Source organism: Phoenix dactylifera, chromosome 4 (assembly GCF_051530095.1).
Source record: "Phoenix dactylifera cultivar Ajwa chromosome 4, Ajwa_hap1_PhDact_Kaust_v1.1, whole genome shotgun sequence".
Lineage (NCBI taxonomy): Eukaryota > Viridiplantae > Streptophyta > Magnoliopsida > Arecales > Arecaceae > Phoenix > Phoenix dactylifera.
The window spans coordinates 2,028,508-2,046,394 of record NC_143193.1 but is presented as its reverse complement, the minus strand read 5'-3'; the positions used below and the strand labels follow the sequence as shown (position 1 = coordinate 2,046,394).

The following is a 17,887-nucleotide window of genomic DNA, read 5'->3' as shown; positions in this document are numbered from 1 at the left end:
CAATTATCTAATCTTCCTTCTGGAAATCCAACCATGCCTTCACCACATGACGGTGGATCTAAAGAAAGAGAATGGGGGAATAAGTGATTATGATCACATGGTTTGCAACAAAATGAATCCTACGCAAGATCTAATTGAATCCAACACAATAAGCACTTCAGCTTAATAAACCAATCTACTGATAGTTTATCAAATTGCAATTTGGTGTAAGTCGATCTAATTAAACAACAAACTACCAGGATATCTACTAATATTTAAGCTGCAATTTAAGATATATTCTCATCCTTAATTCCTTACAAGGAATTCATTGATAAGAATTTACGAAAGGTATGTTGGTGTTTTTGGGGTTTAAAAAGGGGGATTAGTGCAAAGGAATGGGGGTAGAAAAAGGAGAGGGGAGTTCCACTAGTAAGGGCCTCCAAGATTTGTTTCACACTTGAAATCTTTGGAGGAAAAGAGAAGTCACAATTGAAATAGTGACTGGATTTCTCCCCTAACCGATTCTAACATCATCCTTGGTAGATTTTATTATTGTAGTCATTTCCTGTTGCATAATGACCTCCATTTATCAAAATAATTGAGAGCCAATTTAGTACTCCTACATTTCACCAATCTTGCAAGAAAAGAGGAGTAGCCCAAGTGCATAGAACCAAACCCTTCATGCAACATGGCATGCAAGTAATCAAAGAAAAAAATAATTGGTTGAGCCGCATTACATTTTTATTAGCAAATCGAGTAATACTAGATAGACACAAGATGCTAACACATATTTTATCTCTTTTCTACTTTTGAAGTCAAACTAGTATGGTCCTTGCAAGTATAGTCCTAACAAGTAGAAAAACACCATATATATCTTTTATGTAACAACTCAGTACCTCACCTAAAATAGCTAGCTGAAAGGTATTATTTGAGTTCTTTAATCATGTATAAGTATCCAAGATCTATCTAGCGAATAACCAATGTAGGACCGTTCAAGTCCTGATATCCTCGTCAAGCTAAGGAAACAAATCTAATCACAAATACCACGATCGGCTTGTGGTCAGCCCTAATAGATTCATGCTGCAGTGTCCTCTAGTCCACATAATTTATGGGCCGGATCTGCTCTGATACCATTTGTAATAATTCAGGACTTCATCCAAAATGACTAGCCGAAGGTATTATTTGCGTACTAAAAATTTATTCGGCGAATAACTAATGTGGGACTAAATACATGTTCGCACGGATCCTCACAATTTAGCACTTAAGATGCGGAAGCATATATAATATTAATTTGGTCAGATTTCAATATTCTCATATAATATTATTTTGTTATTATATAAGTTCGGAAATTAGGTTCTCGAAGTCTCCATATATATATATATATATTTTCCCATCTCTCAACTTCCATCTTTCCGTATAGGTTTGGACTTATATGTTTCTGATTGATAGCTGAATATCTAGAGCAAGTTGATGATCCAATGGATCACATTAGAACGTTTTTAATAAAATTTTAAAAAAATATTTCGAAACTATTTTGCTGCTTTATTATTATCAAATTTTTTCGGCCTTTATAAAACGATCATGTTTTGCGGTTTGTCTCGGTTTTAACCATATCTCTTGTACATCCCAGCATCCAATCGGCGTCTCTGATCAAACGCCTAGTTTATCCCAGACCTCTCACTCATCTCCTCGCTGGCCGCCGCGAGCGAGCCAGAAAGAGAAAGCGCGAGAGATGGCGGGCGTCGCAGGCGTTGGGTTCTCCTGTACTTGGAGCCGTTCTCTCGTCCCGCCTTCGAAGCCCTCGCGCTCGGCCTGCCGCGCCTCCTCCGTGGCCGTGAGGAATGCCGTCTCCGTGGAGAGGAAGAGCTATACGCTCCAGAAATCCGAGGAGATCTTCAACGCCGCCAAGGTCCCAACCCTAGTCTCTCCCCCTCGTTTCAATCTGAAAAGCATAAAATTCGTCAAAAAATTTGCTTCTTTGCAGCGTAAATTTTGGTCCATCTGGTCAAAGTTTTGACTTTTTTCCGTTTGTTTTTGCTGAGGAGGTGTGTTTCAGTTCTAAATCTTTAAATTGAGTTTCCTTTTGTTGTTTAATTGACGCATTGATTAGATTTTGTTATTTCTGCCTGGAAAGGTGGGATTTGTATCTCTAATTTTGAGAGGGTTGTTGTTTAATTCGGCCAAAGAATCTGGTTTCATGTATTGGGAAATGATTTTGTGCGAAATTTCCATCAAAATCGTGATTAGATTTATAGAAAAGCCCATATTTTGCTATCCTCAACTCTAGAATGAATCTGGTTTTCGTATATTTGGATGAAATGAATTTGTTAATTTAGAACAATCGTGTGACTCACGGCAGCTGTTGACTTTGTCTCGTTCGTTGTATTCTAAATCTAGGACTTATTGGCGTCTTGATTGATATGACAAAGCTTAATGGAACATGAGGGCACTTAGAAGAATTCTGAGGTTTTAGTAATTGAATGATTTTATCTATTTTTTAATAATGTCTTATTAGCTTATGCCAGGATGTACAAGAATGAAATTGGAAATGCTTTAGCTCCATTAGGTGGTGAGTGGTGAGTTACAAATGATTATGTTTTTGAGACAACGTGAAGGTCTAAGAAGCATCAAATTGATAGTTTTGGGTTTAAATGAGAGATCAACAGTTTACAGCAAGTATTAATTCCACCTCTAAAGCCTAGCATGAGTTTTTCACCCAACCTATGACAGATGCTACTGTTCCCACTAGTTGCTCTTTCAGAGTCCATCTTCTCGTTTTGTTGAGCACTGAGCCTTAAACCTGATCTACTGTAACAGTATTGAACTGTCGAAACCTTGACAATTTTCTGCCCAGTCTCATAGGTACTGTCAAGCTCTGAAGCATGGTTCCCATGTCTTATTCTTGTGCATAAAACAGGGAGCAAAACCCTGATTCTCATCCTAATACAACCTTGTTTATATCTGCAGATACTTGGTTTGTAGAACTATACTAAACCTCATTTGCAATGCACCTGTTTCAACATCTAGATCACCTTAGAAAATCAGCGGACAGAAAGTCTTCGGAAACTTCGAGTCATTGCACCCCCACAAGCAGAATCATGGACCTGATAGTCCAATGTCCCTTTGTTAGAGAATAGCATGGGGGACAGTGGTTTATATTCTCTTTGTGCCTTTGTTTGTGTTCCGTGGTAATCTTGCTTTAAGCTCTAAGCATCAGCAAGGCTTATGCTATTTATTGGTTATGTAAGTATTTATGTATGTTGTACGTATGTATGTATTCCAGTTCTGGTTTGGGCAATATGAAAACAACTTGGAAAGAACTAATATTGATGTTTTCCCAAGGTTGTAGTCATTGCAACTCAAGTTTGAGTTGGGCTAAAGATTATATAGCACTAATTTGATGATGGGATAGAAAGTTGGGATTAGATAAACTAGAGAAGATTTAACTGATTAAGTATGATTAAAGCTTCACAAGTATTTCGTGAAATGCTTGGGTATTAGGTTCATTTGGTTTTGTTGCATCCAAGGAAAGTGTTAAGAGTGATGGACAGAAATGTGTGATTTAAAGGTTGTCTTTGGGTGACTTGAGCATTTTGTGATCACTATGGAAGAATTTTTGCTTTACTATAAAGATCTAATAAATAGATACCAACATGTATTGGTAGTACTTCTAAGCGGAGGAATTGCTTATCCGAGGACTAGTTAGCCAGAAGTGACATGCTAATGTATGAAGAAATTCTAGTGCAGATTGAAGCTTTGTATAAGGTTATCATTTGTCATTACTATAAAGGCTTGGTTATCTTATAGTTCTTTCTAGATGGCGATTGGATTTCTTTTCTTTTTTGTTTTGTGTATGTTTATGTTTCGCTAACCAAAACATCCATCTATACTAAATAGGGAAGAAAGCATTTATGACTGCAAGAGTCATTTTCTGTATCTTCCATAAGCAAAGCCCTTACCTATTGATCTAGGAGGATCATCAGACTCGATGTGGGCCACTCTTGCCACTCCAAGTAAGCGTACATAGAGTTCGGGCCACATCTATGACTTAATCATAAACCAAAACTTCAGGAAGCTATAATTTCTAATCTATGAAGAATTTAGCAATACAATTGAAGACAAATTGATGGAGGATCGGAGATCTAGTTTCTTCCTAAATTTGAAAATTTTTGAAATATTTTTGTTATTTATGGTTATTTGCATCCTCTTTCAATTAGGAGAGAAATTCGATTCGATTTTGATGGAATTTCACTAGCATAAAAACTTGGAACTTTTCATCCTCTTCTAACTAGAAGAGGAATTTGATTCAAATAAAGTGAGTGGACCTTTAAAGCATAATAGAGAATTCCACCTCCTCTTTCTATTAGAAGAAAAATTTAGCTCAAATAAGGACCTCACTAGTATAAATAGAATGCATATGCCGTGATTTGGAGAAGGGGAATAGAGGAAGTGAAAGCAAAGAGTATAGACACTATTTTCCATCCATGATATGCAGCACAACTTGTGGATCATGAAAAATTAATGAAAGTAAAGGGTTTAAAGCCCCACTTTCTAAAATTCTTATTGTTTATTATTTTATTCAAGATATTTGAGTTAAGTGGGTTAAAGAAACTCCTTCCTTCTCCCTAATCGGAAAGCTTAGAGATTCAACAATGGAACCCAAAAGCAAGCATTTACCTGACTTTGATTTTAATTTAGCTAGAGCTAAATTCCCAAGTTGGGGGAGTTTTGATCCAAGAGAATTGCCAAATTCGATGTGAATTACTTTAGCGATTATAGGTAGATCCGGACAAAGTTCAAGAGGATTCACTAATGTCCATAACTTAATCATGAATCTGAAACTTCGAGAAGCCATCACTTCAATCTAGAAAATATTTAGCATGTTACTGAAGACAAAATTGACGTAGGAGTCGAGATCTAATGTCTGTCCAAATGTGAGGATTCTTAAAATATTTTTATTATTCTTAATAATTTGTATCTTTTTTTAGTGTGGACTATACTTTACTAGTATAAAAAGAGGAAAGTTTTCATTCTTTTCTAACTAGAAGAGAAATTCAACTCAAATAAAATGTGTGGACCTCTATAGGATGGTAGAGAACTTACACCTTCTCCTCTTTTTGTTAGAATAAGAATCCAACCCAATAAGAAAGACTTCTTTAGTACAAATAGAGGACATACACCATGGTTTGGACAAGGAGAATAGAGGGAGCGAAAGCAAAGAACATAAACTCTACTTTTCACCTATGATATGTACTATAATTTCTAGGGTATGAAAAATTATTGCAAGTAAAGTGCTTAGAGCCTTGCTTTCTAAAATCTTATTGTTTATTATTTTATTTAAGAGATTAGTGTAAGTGAGTTGAACTAAATCCTTCGTTCTCCTTGATTGGATTACTTATACTGAAAAAAATAATTACAGTCCTTAGGCACCAACCTAGAATCATAGGAAAGCTCTAAGCATGGTCATTATGTGCCATATCATAAAATTATAATAGTTATATAGACGTACTTTAGATTAATTATGATTGAAAACCTGATCTCCTTCAAAGGCCTAGAAGAACATGATAGGGCGATAAAATATTTTTTTCTTATCTAATGCATGTGAATGCATTTTTTTAGGAAGGTTGCATTTCCACTTTTGTTCACAGATAGCTAATCAGTTCATCTTCTCAGTTAATCTCTCTCAAATGTTACTTTGAGGATCCGTATCGACGTGTGTTTAGTCCCATATTGGCTATGCAATGAGTATATCCTGGGTCATCGTTCGCCGTATCGGCTTGAACCGAGTGGTACAGAGTGTATCATACTGTATTGGTTTAGTACCGATACATGGTATAGAAGGTGTACCGACATACGGTACGGAAAGTGTACCGACACTCGGTACGATACACAGTACAGAAGGCATACCAACACAAGATACGCTGAAAAGATCCCATACCATACTATACTGACACAGTGCTAGTGTGGCAAGAAACCCAAATAATACTTTCCGACTAGCCTTTTTGGATGAAGTCATTGGTTGTTATTATAGGATCAGAGCGAACCTAGCCCGTGGCTGATGTGGACTAGGGGACACTACAACACGAGTCTATTTAGACTGATCACGAGCTGATCGTGGTGTTTGTGATTGGATTTGTAGTACTTGTGACTAGATTTGAAGATTTGGACCCTTAGCTTGGCGATGATGCTAGGACTTAAATAGAGAAAGTATGTAAGAATCTGTGTGGCGTGTGTTTAGTCTCACATTGGCTATGCAATGAGTAGATCTTGGAAACTTATATAGGACCAAGGAATCCAAATAATCTGGCTAACCTTTTTGGGTGAGGTCCTGAATTGTTATAGTTACTTTCAGATATTCCTTGATGACTCTATACCTTTTGGTTAGTAATTGTGAAATTCAAGGTTTATGATTACTAATTAAGGCTTCTCAACTCTCACATTTCTTCATCGATGTCTCCATGCTGGAATATCTAGCTTCAAGCAGATCTAGAGAGAGAAACTATGTAAGCTTCCCTCACCAATAGTCATGATCTTAATAGAAAAGGATAGTTAATATATAAGACTTAAATGCAGAAATTGAAATGGCCACAAATTTATAATAATTTTGTGGGATTATCAACTAGTTTGATATCTCTTCTAATGTCTAACATTTTGTTTAAATTCTCTCTCTTTTTTTGCCTGATTAAACTATGCAGGTAATGACGTGTTATGGTACTTGACTGAAATGTGTGATTTAAAAGAAACCACTTTAGGTTCATCTTACATTTAGAAGTGATCCTTCATAGTTGTTGGAGTTTCTTTACTGGGAAGTTGTGTTCTCAGTTTAGCATAGAGAATGACTTTGTAGAAGTGCTTAAATTTCATTTGGGAAAATGTTTTTAATTATGCTGGTATTAGTTGTAAGACATTTATTGCCTCTGCTGTATATTTTGTAATTTTTATAAAGCACTTATTTACCAAATTGTAGTACATGCTCAATATGATTTAATTAACACCTTCCAGTTTCTTTATTTTTTTTTAGTTATTTGCTGGTAATTTTTCCCTTTTTTAGACTCTAGACAACTAGACCTCTTTTTACTTCTAGATATGACCCGTTTCAGCCAAAACCTCTAGGATAGACAGGATGTCCACCTCAGGTTGGACTGTGATCTGGAACCACATCTTGGGCTTCATGTCAAGATGTTGCACCATATCTTGCTTTCCTTCAACCTTATATTTAGTTTACAACATCAATACTGGCCAGTTAAATAGCATTGCTTCATTCTATGTTTCAGGTTCCTTTTGTCAATTTTCATTTGGTATCATCATGTCTCTTTATGATTCACTTCAGAAGTTTCATTGTTGCGACAATCATTTATGCGTTGCTGAAAAGAAGGGCACGTAGATATTCAATATTCATTCTTATCTATGTCGCAGTTATTTTCATATCAGTTCACCAAGTAGATAGTGAAATGTAATCTAACAAGTCCTTATTATCAAAATTTCTCATTAATATCTTGCACAACTTCAGTTTTAGCAAATGAAAAACCATTTTAACATGTCAATATATTTTCAAAACCTTCTAATGCTTCAGAAAGGTGTCATGGCTCTTGTTCCTTAATTAATTTGCCCGTTGAAAAGTGTTGACTGGTGCTGGTCTCTGGAAATAGCTTGTTGGGGGCACCAAAGGAGATTGTGTGTGGAAAGTAGCTTGTTCGAATTTATACATGTTGTCTCTTTGTTTATCTACAAGTGTATGCTAGTGGCTTTTGTTTTCAATCTATCATATGTTATGGTGTTTTGACTATAGGGTGCTTAAGGTATCTTCTTGCTGCATTGTCATTCTTCTATGTACCACAGTTTTTATATGTGTCATCTTATTCTGCATCAACATGGTTAACTAATGGCTGGTATTATTAAAGGACAATATTACGCCATTCACCTGATATCTTCTATGTTTCCTTCGCCCTTCCTTATTCATGTGTGCAGCTTTGCTGGGTCATAAACAAGTATTCGCCTTTAAAATATAGTTGCTCACATAGGAGCAGGAGTCATATTTTAGCATAAATCAAATTTTGCCTCTGAAGAGGCATGTAGATACCTGTCATATATTTCTGTGGTTTTCAAACATGTTATGGGTTTATTGAAGCCATGGAGCTGCATGCATACCCTTCGATGAATATATAGCAAATTCTTTGTCTTGATATGAAAGCCAATATTTGCATGCTTATTTATTTCCTTTTACTGATGGAGAATATGTGGTGTTAGGAATTGATGCCTGGAGGTGTAAATTCACCTGTTCGTGCCTTCAAATCAGTTGGTGGACAGCCCATAGTTTTTGATTCTGTTAAGGGTTCTCACATGTGGGATGTTGATGGTAATGAGTACATCGATTATGTTGGTTCATGGGGCCCTGCTATAATTGGTCATGCAGATGACAAGGTGCCATCCCTTCTTTATACATGCTTATTCCATAAATTTTTAATAGTCCTTAAACTTTCATTTGGAGCCACTCTTTCGAGACTACTTATCTTTAATATGCTGGCTTTTGAATGTCAATCTAAGTTGTAGCTTCGATGGAGACAAACAAATAATTGATATAGTTATTGGAGTCAAACGTCTCATGGTTGATTTTTTCCAAACTTCGAAAATAAGCTTCCTCGAACTGTTATTTGAACTTTTGGCAAGACGTCATGGCATATCAGTTGATCATACAGTTGGTTGATATATTGACATATACATGAGTTCATAAGGTACGCTGTCTCGGTATCGAGCTCTATACCGGTGCTATGCTACCACTATATCGGTAAGGAGCCGGTTCTGCGTACCGAGTATCGGTACGTCTCCCATACTATGTACTAGTACGGTATGGTATACTCTGTACCATTTGGTTTGGTACGGTACGGCATATTATGTATGTATGTATATAGGTATGCATGATGTATGTATGAAAACTTAAATGAAGGTAGCCTATCAACATACATTATAAAGATAGGAAAAGAGTTACTAGTCAGTGTCATACAAAATAACATGTTGCTCTTATAGTCATTCTCTCGTTTTCTTCTTGGAAAAAAGTTATCTTTTATTTTTATTTCAAATCACGGCCGAGGGCAAACCTATATCTGAAAAATTCCCTTTGAGTAGACCTTTAAGTAGACATCAATTGCTGTAAGAAAAAGGCATGGTAATGTATTGATTTAAAAAATAAAAAGAAAAATACTCATGTGATATTCAGGACTTTAATGTCGACAATTAATTTTTACTCTTGTACAATTGAAAATTCTATCAGAACTTTTAGTGTTGGGTTTCAGGATTCTTGATTGTGGAGAATCTTGAGGTGTTAGGTAAGAATCATTGATACCTAATGCGGGTATGGTATGCCAGCAACAGACATGGTAAGTAAATCTAGAAAACTCACTCTCCTTCAGATAAATATTTTTTAAAGATGAGCATTGAATTAACATTATGCATGTGCAGTTTCATGAAGTTCAATTCTACCATGTACAACACTTCTAGAGCTTTTAACTAGTATTTATTTTGTGCAAGCATAAAATGGTTACTATTAGATCTCCATATGTAGGAATAGTTTCTTGAGGCCAAGGAAGTAGCTGCCAAAAGGTAAGCGACTAGTAAATAAAGTTAATTAGCAAATGAAATGACAAATTTGCATGATGAAATTGCAACTTAGGCAAGGGCACAGTCACATTGGTAGACATGAAGAGGAAACTTATTTTGTAGGCATCTTATAAGTAATGATTTTGATATTAAAATTATATTTAATTGGTTGATTTTCTTTACTCCTCTCTTATAGTAGATTATATATTAACAGTGGAGGGAGACTGCCAAAAGAATTGAATGCTAGGGTTTCATGCTATCTCAGATACTACATACTTTTCACTGATGAGGAAAATACAATTCATTTGTGTATATTAGGAATGTCATAAATGTGAGGTATTGCCAATTCGTGGGAGACTTTGGGAACTGATTGGAAGAATTAAAAAAGCATATGCTGTAATTCACTTTTCATACTTACTTCTGGTTGTGGTTATTTTCCACGATCAGATCTGAAGGAATCTTATGCGTGTTTTACTTAAGAATCTAAGTAAGCATTAATCATAAGCAAGTTTTAGTAATATGCTTCACTGATTCCAAATTTTGTTGATGGAAAATGAAGTTGGTAAAGATTGCATGCAAATTGATGAAATTTTCCTGTTCAAACGAACTCGGTGCTTTGGAATTATAAGTTGAACATTGTAGATTCGGTATGTATTGTAAATCATATTAATGTATCTATATGTTGGACCAATAGTATTGCTATGCAGTGTGCAGCATTAACAAGATTATATGGAAAGTCACACAATAATATCTTAATCTGAAAATATTTTTGTGTTCTAACGGTATCACTATATGCAGGTGAATGCTGCACTTATTGAAACGCTGAAGAAAGGCACAAGCTTTGGTGCTCCCTGTGTGTTAGAGAATGAGCTGGCAAAGATGGTGATCTCAGCTGTGCCAAGCATTGAGATGGTCCGCTTTGTTAACTCTGGAACTGAAGCTTGCATGGGTGCACTCCGCCTTGCCCGTGCATTCACTAGCCGAGAAAAAATCATCAAATTTGAAGGCTGCTACCATGGCCATGCTGACCCTTTCCTTGTAAAGGCAGGCAGTGGGGTTGCCACTCTTGGCCTTCCTGACTCCCCTGGCGTCCCGAAAGGTGCCACCTCGCACACTCTAACCTCCCCGTATAACGACATTGATACCATAAAGCACCTCTTCAGCACCCACAAAGGCGAGATTGCTGCTGTCATCCTTGAACCAGTTGTTGGAAATGCTGGCTTCATTGCACCAAAACCTGAATTCCTGGATGCCCTCCGTGAGATTACAAAAGAAGAAGGTGTTCTTCTAATCTTTGATGAGGTGATGACTGGGTTCCGTCTAGCCTTTGGTGGAGCTCAAGAGTATTTTGGCATTACTCCTGATTTGACTACATTGGGAAAAATAATTGGTGGTGGCCTTCCTGTTGGTGCTTATGGTGGGAGGAGGGATATTATGGAGATGGTGGCTCCGGCAGGGCCAATGTACCAGGCAGGGACCTTGAGTGGGAACCCTTTGGCTATGACTGCTGGAATTCACACTCTCAGGCAGTTAATGGAGCCTGGATGTTATGACTACTTGGATAAGATAACCGGCGAGCTTGTTCGTGGGATTCTGGATGCTGGGAAGAGAGCCGGACATGAGATGTCGGGTGGATATATCCGTGGAATGTTTGGGTTCTTCTTCACAGAAGGACCAGTCCACAATTTTGAGGATGCAAAAAGGAGTGATACTGCAAAATTTGCAAGGTTTTACAAGGGGATGTTGGAGGAAGGTGTATATTTTGCTCCCTCACAGTTTGAGGCAGGGTTTACAAGTTTAGCGCATAGTTCTAAAGACATTGAGCAAACAGTCGAGGCAGCTGAGAAGGTACTCCAACGGATTTAATAATTGCAGCTGGCTGCCGACCTTTTAGGTTTGCTTTATTCTATTTCTTTGCTTTTCTTTTCATCTTTTTACTTTTTGTTGCTGATTTTTGTATGTGTAAGGGTTCCCATGTTCAAGGTTTTTCTTGGTTGGAAGGGGAACCACTGCTGTTAAATTATAGTCTTGAGGACTACTATATCGATTGTGAAGTTCATTTTATCTTCTTGCAATTTTATGATATGAAATATAAATTCCTAGCTTGATTCACTTTTTTTTTTCATATGCTATGTTGCATCTGTTTTTAGGAAGTGGTGGATTGTGTGATCATAATGGGTGCCTTTCTTTGGAAGCATTCTATTTGAGGATTGAACGCCTTCTATTAACGAATCACCACTGTATCATGTTAAGCAAACTTCATCAGGATTCTGAAAAAACCAAAGTTTGCTATTTGAAACCCTCCTAAAATGTTTTTTTTTTGGTAAGGTGGATTACAAAAGCTTGTTGAACTTTGAAAAAGGAATGGGATCGTAAGGGCTTTTCTAACTGCATTAAATTAAAGAACTGCTGCTTTTATATTCACTTTATTCAAGAAAGCAGTTTGGAACCAAATGTCACCAAAAAAAGTTGGTCATTGCATGGATCCTGTGAGACCTTCCAAAGCAGGTAGTTGTTCATGCTTTATTTGTAAGTTACACCAGAGCAAGTAAATTCCATAAACTGCTGTGACATTGTAAACTAACAAAGTATGTTGTAATTCTGCCATTGTCGACATTATATGATAAATAACTTGTACAGTGACTCACTTTAAATAAAAAAAAAAAACTTTGGTAATTAGTTAAGAAAGCTACAAGGTAACAAGAGTGGATGGTGGTTCTATGGTTTATTAGGAGGGGATGGAGGAACGGAAGGAAACCAAGTCTTTGGGTCTCGAAGCGAAAACACGGGTGGGGGTGGTGATGGCTGGCCAGTTGGTGGACCAGGAGGGAAAGGATGAAATGGGAAAGGTGGGAACGGCCAAGGAAAAGATGGTGGTGGAGGTGGAGGTGGTGGTGGCGGAGGTGGTAATAGAGATGGAATTGGAGTAAAGGGAGGCAATGGTGGAAAGTGGATTGGAGCTAAGGGAGGAAAAGGTGGCAGCGGAAAGGGGAATGATGGCGGAGGCGGCGGCGGTGGAAAGAGGAAGGGTATTGGAGGGAAAGAGAAAGCTGGTGGCTTCGGTGCCGGGGTGAAGGGAAGAGGAAAAGATGGACTTGGAGATGAAAACCAAGGGGGCAAAGGGAAAGGAAAAGATGGTGGTGGGGTGAAGAATGGTATGGGAGGGAATGGGAAAGGGAATGATGGTGGACTTGGGAAGGGAAAAGGAAGATGTGGGAAAAAAGGAGGCCAGAAGAACAATGAGGAATTCACAGTGCTAGATTCCTGTCCAGTATTAGTCCCACACAAAGCAGGATCCTTCTTGGCTGGCCTATAATACAAGGCATTCAAGTTATAGAGACACAAACCGGCGTCTCTAGATTTGACGGCCACATGCTCGGTTGAGCTGCTCAAGCCAGGGACGTTGCACAGAGAAGATGAGCTTCCCATCAAGGTCGCCCGGCAGAAGGACTCCATCTCCTGGCCCTCCATGCATTCAAAGCCATCGACTGGTGGGATGTTGAGCCTATAAACTCCATATTTGTCTGTGGTTCTGTCAACCATGATCGATATGTCTTCCTTCGACTTGGAATTCAGTATGAAGTTGCATTCAACTCGCACTTTAACACCTGGTGGAGATCAAATGCATGAGAATAAGCTTCTAGTGAGGAACTTGAGTATTGGACTATGCATGTGTTTCTTTTTTTCGATACCTTGCAAGAAGTAGCTGTGCTTGGAGAAGGTGTTGTTAGAGCAGGCATCACAGAAGACAGTGCCCATCACAGTGATGTTGGAGGTGGGCTTTGAATCAGTCTCAAGGGATAAGCTCTTGGTGAAAAGAACTAGAACAAGAACAACGAGGATTCTGGGATTCATGATAGGTTGGAGTGTTGGAGTTTTTAAGAATACAGATGTGCAAGCAAAGCTTGGGGTTGTCTCTGAAGCACTTTGATTTATGGTTTGGAGATGAAAGGGTTGTAAAATGTTGGGGCCCGTGGGTAGCTGGTATTGTAGGAATTGGTAATGCAAGGGGATGGAAAGGTTCTGTCCACTCACAAGAAACAAAGACATGTGAAGTCCTTCCTTTTGGAATTATGTATGGTATGTAATGGTTGGGAGTTTGTAGCTGTGTGGTCACGGGTGTTGTGAATTATTCTTAAGTACAAAGAAGACTCAATGTTTGCTACAGGACATGAGTACTGATGGATTAGAAGATTGGGATTTGGGCTCTTGTGTGGGAGACAACTTATCATGTTCCTTTTCCACCTTTCCCATTTCCTCTTCTTTGATAAGTAGGGTTAATGTTTTGGGTTTACTCCTTTCTATTCCAACATATATGAAGCATCTCATCCCAAAGAGACAAAAAAAAAAGAGATATTGATGAAGAAACTGATCCTTTGGTTTTTTTTTTTTCAAGTGATTCTACTTTTTTCGTTCTAAAGCTAGGATAGCAACTCAGAGCATTGGATAAGAATGAAAGATTATAGAGAGAATAAGACACTTTACTATTTTGAGAGTAAAGGAGGAAGATTCACCATCCAAGAATCAACATAAAACTACTCAGCAAAGGAGTGTGACCACTAGGATAAGGCTATAATCTTATTACATTGTTCTAGTTGCTTGTGACCTCAGCAAGCTTATTTTCCATCAAGCTGCATGAGCAGATGTGAAAACTATGGTTAAAGGAATAAAACTTCGATGGTATATACAAGATCCACTACCGCCTAGACTAGTGTTAGCCCTAATTGTCTTGACATTATTCTTCCAAGTTGATGTTTAGCATCTTGGAAGTTCGACAAATTGTTCCATGTAAACCTAATCATGTGCTGGATTCGGGCACAGAAATGTCAAATTTTACATAGGCTCAGTCTGAAGTCCGCTTAAAAATAAATATAGTTTAGGTCTAAAGTCCAGCTCATGATCAACTCTAGTACCATGCAATGATGCAAGGAAATCAAAGGATTCTAAGTTCAATTTTTTTTTGGACTTTGATGTTGATATTGGTGTCTCCTTGGTGCGAAGTCAAGTTGGTTGCGTTTGCCTCTTAATTGGGCCAGCATAAGTGGCGGTCCCACAAAGCGCATGTGAGGGCACAGCGTACCATGCATGGCCTCCACTGACAAATTAACAAATGAAGACAAATTCTATTTCCATCAACTCGAGCATAATTTTTATTTTCGAATGTCAAAAAGTCAATAGAGAATCTCAAAAGATGAATAGTGAGAACAAAAATGTGGATAACACTCAACATTATTCAAATATATAAATAAGCATAAATAAATATTTAATAAAAAATAAAAAGCTAATGGTAATGAAAAAAAATCTATAATATTAAAGCTTTAACCTAACAAAGAATGTGTGCGCGCGCGCACATTGTTTTTAACCTAGATCCAAAACCACTCAAATCAGGTTTCGAAAAATTAAAACCCAAACCAACCTAACCGTACCAAACCAATAAGATTGGTTCGATTTGGTACTCGAGTTGACCCAAACCTATATGTATCCAGAATACACATGACCATAGTTATTGACCAAAAAAAAAAAAATCTTTGAACTCCAAAATACTAGTCCACCTCATGTCTATGCAGGAAACAAGATAGCAAACAGGTTTGGTGCAACACGCAACAGACTAGTTGATGGTCTATGCAGCATAGATCCTTGTATTGCATCAAAATAGGAAAGCATCAGATGTGATGCATAGGAGCATCACATGGAAACCTGTACTTCATGAGAATCTCGATGCATATCGAAAGGCTGATGTTGCATTAGTCCATCAAATAGTCCGACTAGCGTTGGATCAATGCCCTTCCACTGCTAATGCTGCAGTAACCTTGTTCTGGCACTTTTGCTCATGTTGCCACTGCAGTGTTTCTTAGGGAGTAATTTCAGTGTGTTTAACATAGCATCCTAGCATGAGCTGGCACGGGCAATTAGTTCAGTCCGAACCGGCGAATAGTACAGTAGATTGGATTGTCTCCGGCACTCCGAAGAGTTTTTATGGACGTCCACACTAGACACACCCCCTTCTTTATACTTTTTACTTTCTCTTAATTTGGCAGGATGTACTCATGTTAGAGCTATATGAATTGTCATTTTCACAAAAAAAAAAGGGTTAGCATGAATTTGCTCGGAACAATTTTGGTGATCTAGACATGGTCAGGTGTAGTTTTATTTGGCAAAGATTGAAATGATTGGCATTGTATTGCCTATCTCCTTGCAAGAGTCACAATCCAGAAAGAGTAAAGAGAAGCTTTTATGGCAAAACATATTCATACCTCTCATAGGGTAGGCCTCCTTAGCAACTCAATACCTAAATTATCTGATGAGTCTTTTTAAAGTCATGGTGATAAAAAAAAAAAAAAAAAATGTTGGTTCCTGTTGTATCTTTCGCACAAATGAATGATTGATCTTTTTTTTTTCATGATGTATGGATCTCAAAGTACTTCGAACTTTTTTGCTCATCTATCTGCATAAATCTCAAAATAACTTGGATTCTTATGAAAGAAGGGGAATCGTTCTTCTATGTAAAAGATACGACCCTGTCATCAAAAAGGTTGCACTATATCTCCTGTTACATATTTAGGCTTCATGGACTTTGGTTCTCTAGCAGCGCAGCATCATTGTGTAAAGAGTGCCATCAACATGCTTGTCTCAAGCGATTTGAGTTGGAAAGCCTGTTTATGTTGCAACAATCAAGACACTCATGTACCTTTTAAGAGGTGCTCAGGTTGCACTGCTTCCTTAGCAAGAGTTACTGCTTCCTTTAATATAACTCAACTCGATTGCAGGAAATTTATTGAAGGGGCATACAAAGTGCTAGAACACAAATATGGCTAGAGATGGGCATCGGGCCATGCCCATCCCGGTCCGGCCCAGGCCCACCGGGCCACAGACCAAACGGGCCGTGCCTGGCCCGACCTGTTACTAAACGGGCCGTGCCTGATACGGTCTGCTGAACCTAAAGGCTAAGCCTAGTACGGTCCTAGGCCCGTGGGGTGGCGGGCCATGCCCGGCATGGGCCGTGCCGGTATCTAATCAAGTGATGTCAAGATAAGTTGGAGAACCAATCTAATCATGCGACATTAAGATATATACGTTGGAGATTTTATCCAATCAACCAATATCAAGATGAGTTAAGAGATTTTATCAAGAGGCATATCACAGGAAATATTCTTATCTTTCCTTATTTACAAGAAATAAATGTGGGCATCTTTATGGAAAGGTTTAATGGGTTCTACAACAATAAATATGGGTGCTTAACCAACGTAAGGAGCATTTTCCATTTTGAATTGAATGAAATTTCTAGCTTTCTTCTCTATCATTCTGTGAGAGTTCTTTCTTCTTGCTTCTTTCTCCTATCTTGCTACTCCATTCTTGGATAAGTCTTCTTCCTTGAGGAGAAAGGTCACCTATGCACTAAGATCTGATATAACTAAAAGGAGAAAAAAGCGTGTTTGATCATTCAACTCATCACACTCTCATCTTTTTTATCACCATGATAGAAAATATCACCATTGTCACGACCCCCGCCCCGTTCCCGGCGGGCCGCCGCGACGGTCCTAGGGTGCGGGTAGGCATAAGGCCACCAGCCACCACGTAGAACCCTACTACCTATCAACCATCAATAAATTCTGAAAATTTTGGCATGATGCATGCACAAAATGATCACCTTTCCTATGGTGACCTGTCAGGATTATCTCAATACATACAACACACTACCTGTCAGAGCAGCAATCACATAATCCGTCACATAATGAACCTGGACAATATATATCAATACATTATCTCAGGCATATAACTCATATGTATAAAAATCTGGTTCCCATTCCATCAATGGTCAAACCCATATCCACAACAGGATCTATGACTGTAACTATACACTAAATACAACAGAAGGTTTATAATACACCAAAAGGGAATAAACCTCTATCTACATTATACTATACTATGGAGCGGCACAGCTAGCAGGCAATCTCTAACCCTGCTCCTCTCTATACAATACCTGCCCTGCAATCAAAAACACCAAACTGGGGAGTGAGTATATGAATACTCAGTGAGTGGAGTAGAGAGTACTATGCACATGAGACAGAATATAATCATGGCTCGAGATGAAATCTCAAGATCAATAACAAGATGAACATGATCTCAACATAGAGAATATGGAGTAAATCATCAATATCACCACAATCAATATCAACTCATCTGAAGCATATATGGAATAATCAAGTAAACATATATGCTACTCATGAATATGCTCAACAGATCATAATGCTGGAACATACAAATCAGGTGTCAATATGCTGAAATCATCACTAGACAGCTATCGGGAGGTGGG

At 38.0% G+C, this 17,887-nt stretch overlaps 2 protein-coding genes across 2 annotated transcripts; one reads left to right on the top strand and one right to left on the bottom strand.

Annotated features, from left to right (window-relative positions):
• The first annotated feature begins 1,578 nt into the window (after positions 1-1,578).
• On the top strand, positions 1,579-11,685 carry LOC103708108 (glutamate-1-semialdehyde 2,1-aminomutase, chloroplastic-like). The gene is made up of 3 exons (XM_008792887.5): positions 1,579-1,888; positions 8,227-8,400; positions 10,372-11,685. Exons 1-3 carry the CDS (start codon positions 1,712-1,714, stop codon positions 11,437-11,439), a joined length of 1,419 nt encoding a protein of 472 aa, XP_008791109.4. The 5' UTR covers positions 1,579-1,711; the 3' UTR covers positions 11,440-11,685.
• A 380-nt stretch (positions 11,686-12,065) lies between these two features.
• On the bottom strand, positions 12,066-13,600 carry LOC103708107 (Pollen Ole e 1 allergen and extensin family protein). Its single transcript, XM_017843052.5, has 2 exons — positions 13,266-13,600; positions 12,066-13,181 (listed from the first exon to the last, which is right to left on the bottom strand). Exons 1-2 carry the CDS (start codon positions 13,426-13,428, stop codon positions 12,292-12,294), a joined length of 1,053 nt encoding a protein of 350 aa, XP_017698541.5. The 5' UTR covers positions 13,429-13,600; the 3' UTR covers positions 12,066-12,291.
• Positions 13,601-17,887: the final 4,287 nt, after the last annotated feature.

What these genes read in the sequence shown, in the direction of transcription:
- LOC103708108 (XM_008792887.5), top strand. Translation starts at nt 1,712, where the DNA reads ATGGCGGGCGTCGCAGGCGTTGGGTTCTCCTGTACTTGGAGCCGTTCT. An exon ending in AGATCTTCAACGCCGCCAAG is followed by an intron (nt 1,889 to 8,226) that starts GTCCCAACCCTA and finishes ATGTGGTGTTAG; the next exon opens with GAATTGATGCCTGGAGGTGT. An exon ending in TTGGTCATGCAGATGACAAG is followed by an intron (nt 8,401 to 10,371) that starts GTGCCATCCCTT and finishes CACTATATGCAG; the next exon opens with GTGAATGCTGCACTTATTGA.
- LOC103708107 (XM_017843052.5), bottom strand. Translation starts at nt 13,428, where the DNA reads ATGAATCCCAGAATCCTCGTTGTTCTTGTTCTAGTTCTTTTCACCAAG. An exon ending in GCACAGCTACTTCTTGCAAG is followed by an intron (nt 13,182 to 13,265) that starts GTATCGAAAAAA and finishes GATCTCCACCAG; the next exon opens with GTGTTAAAGTGCGAGTTGAA.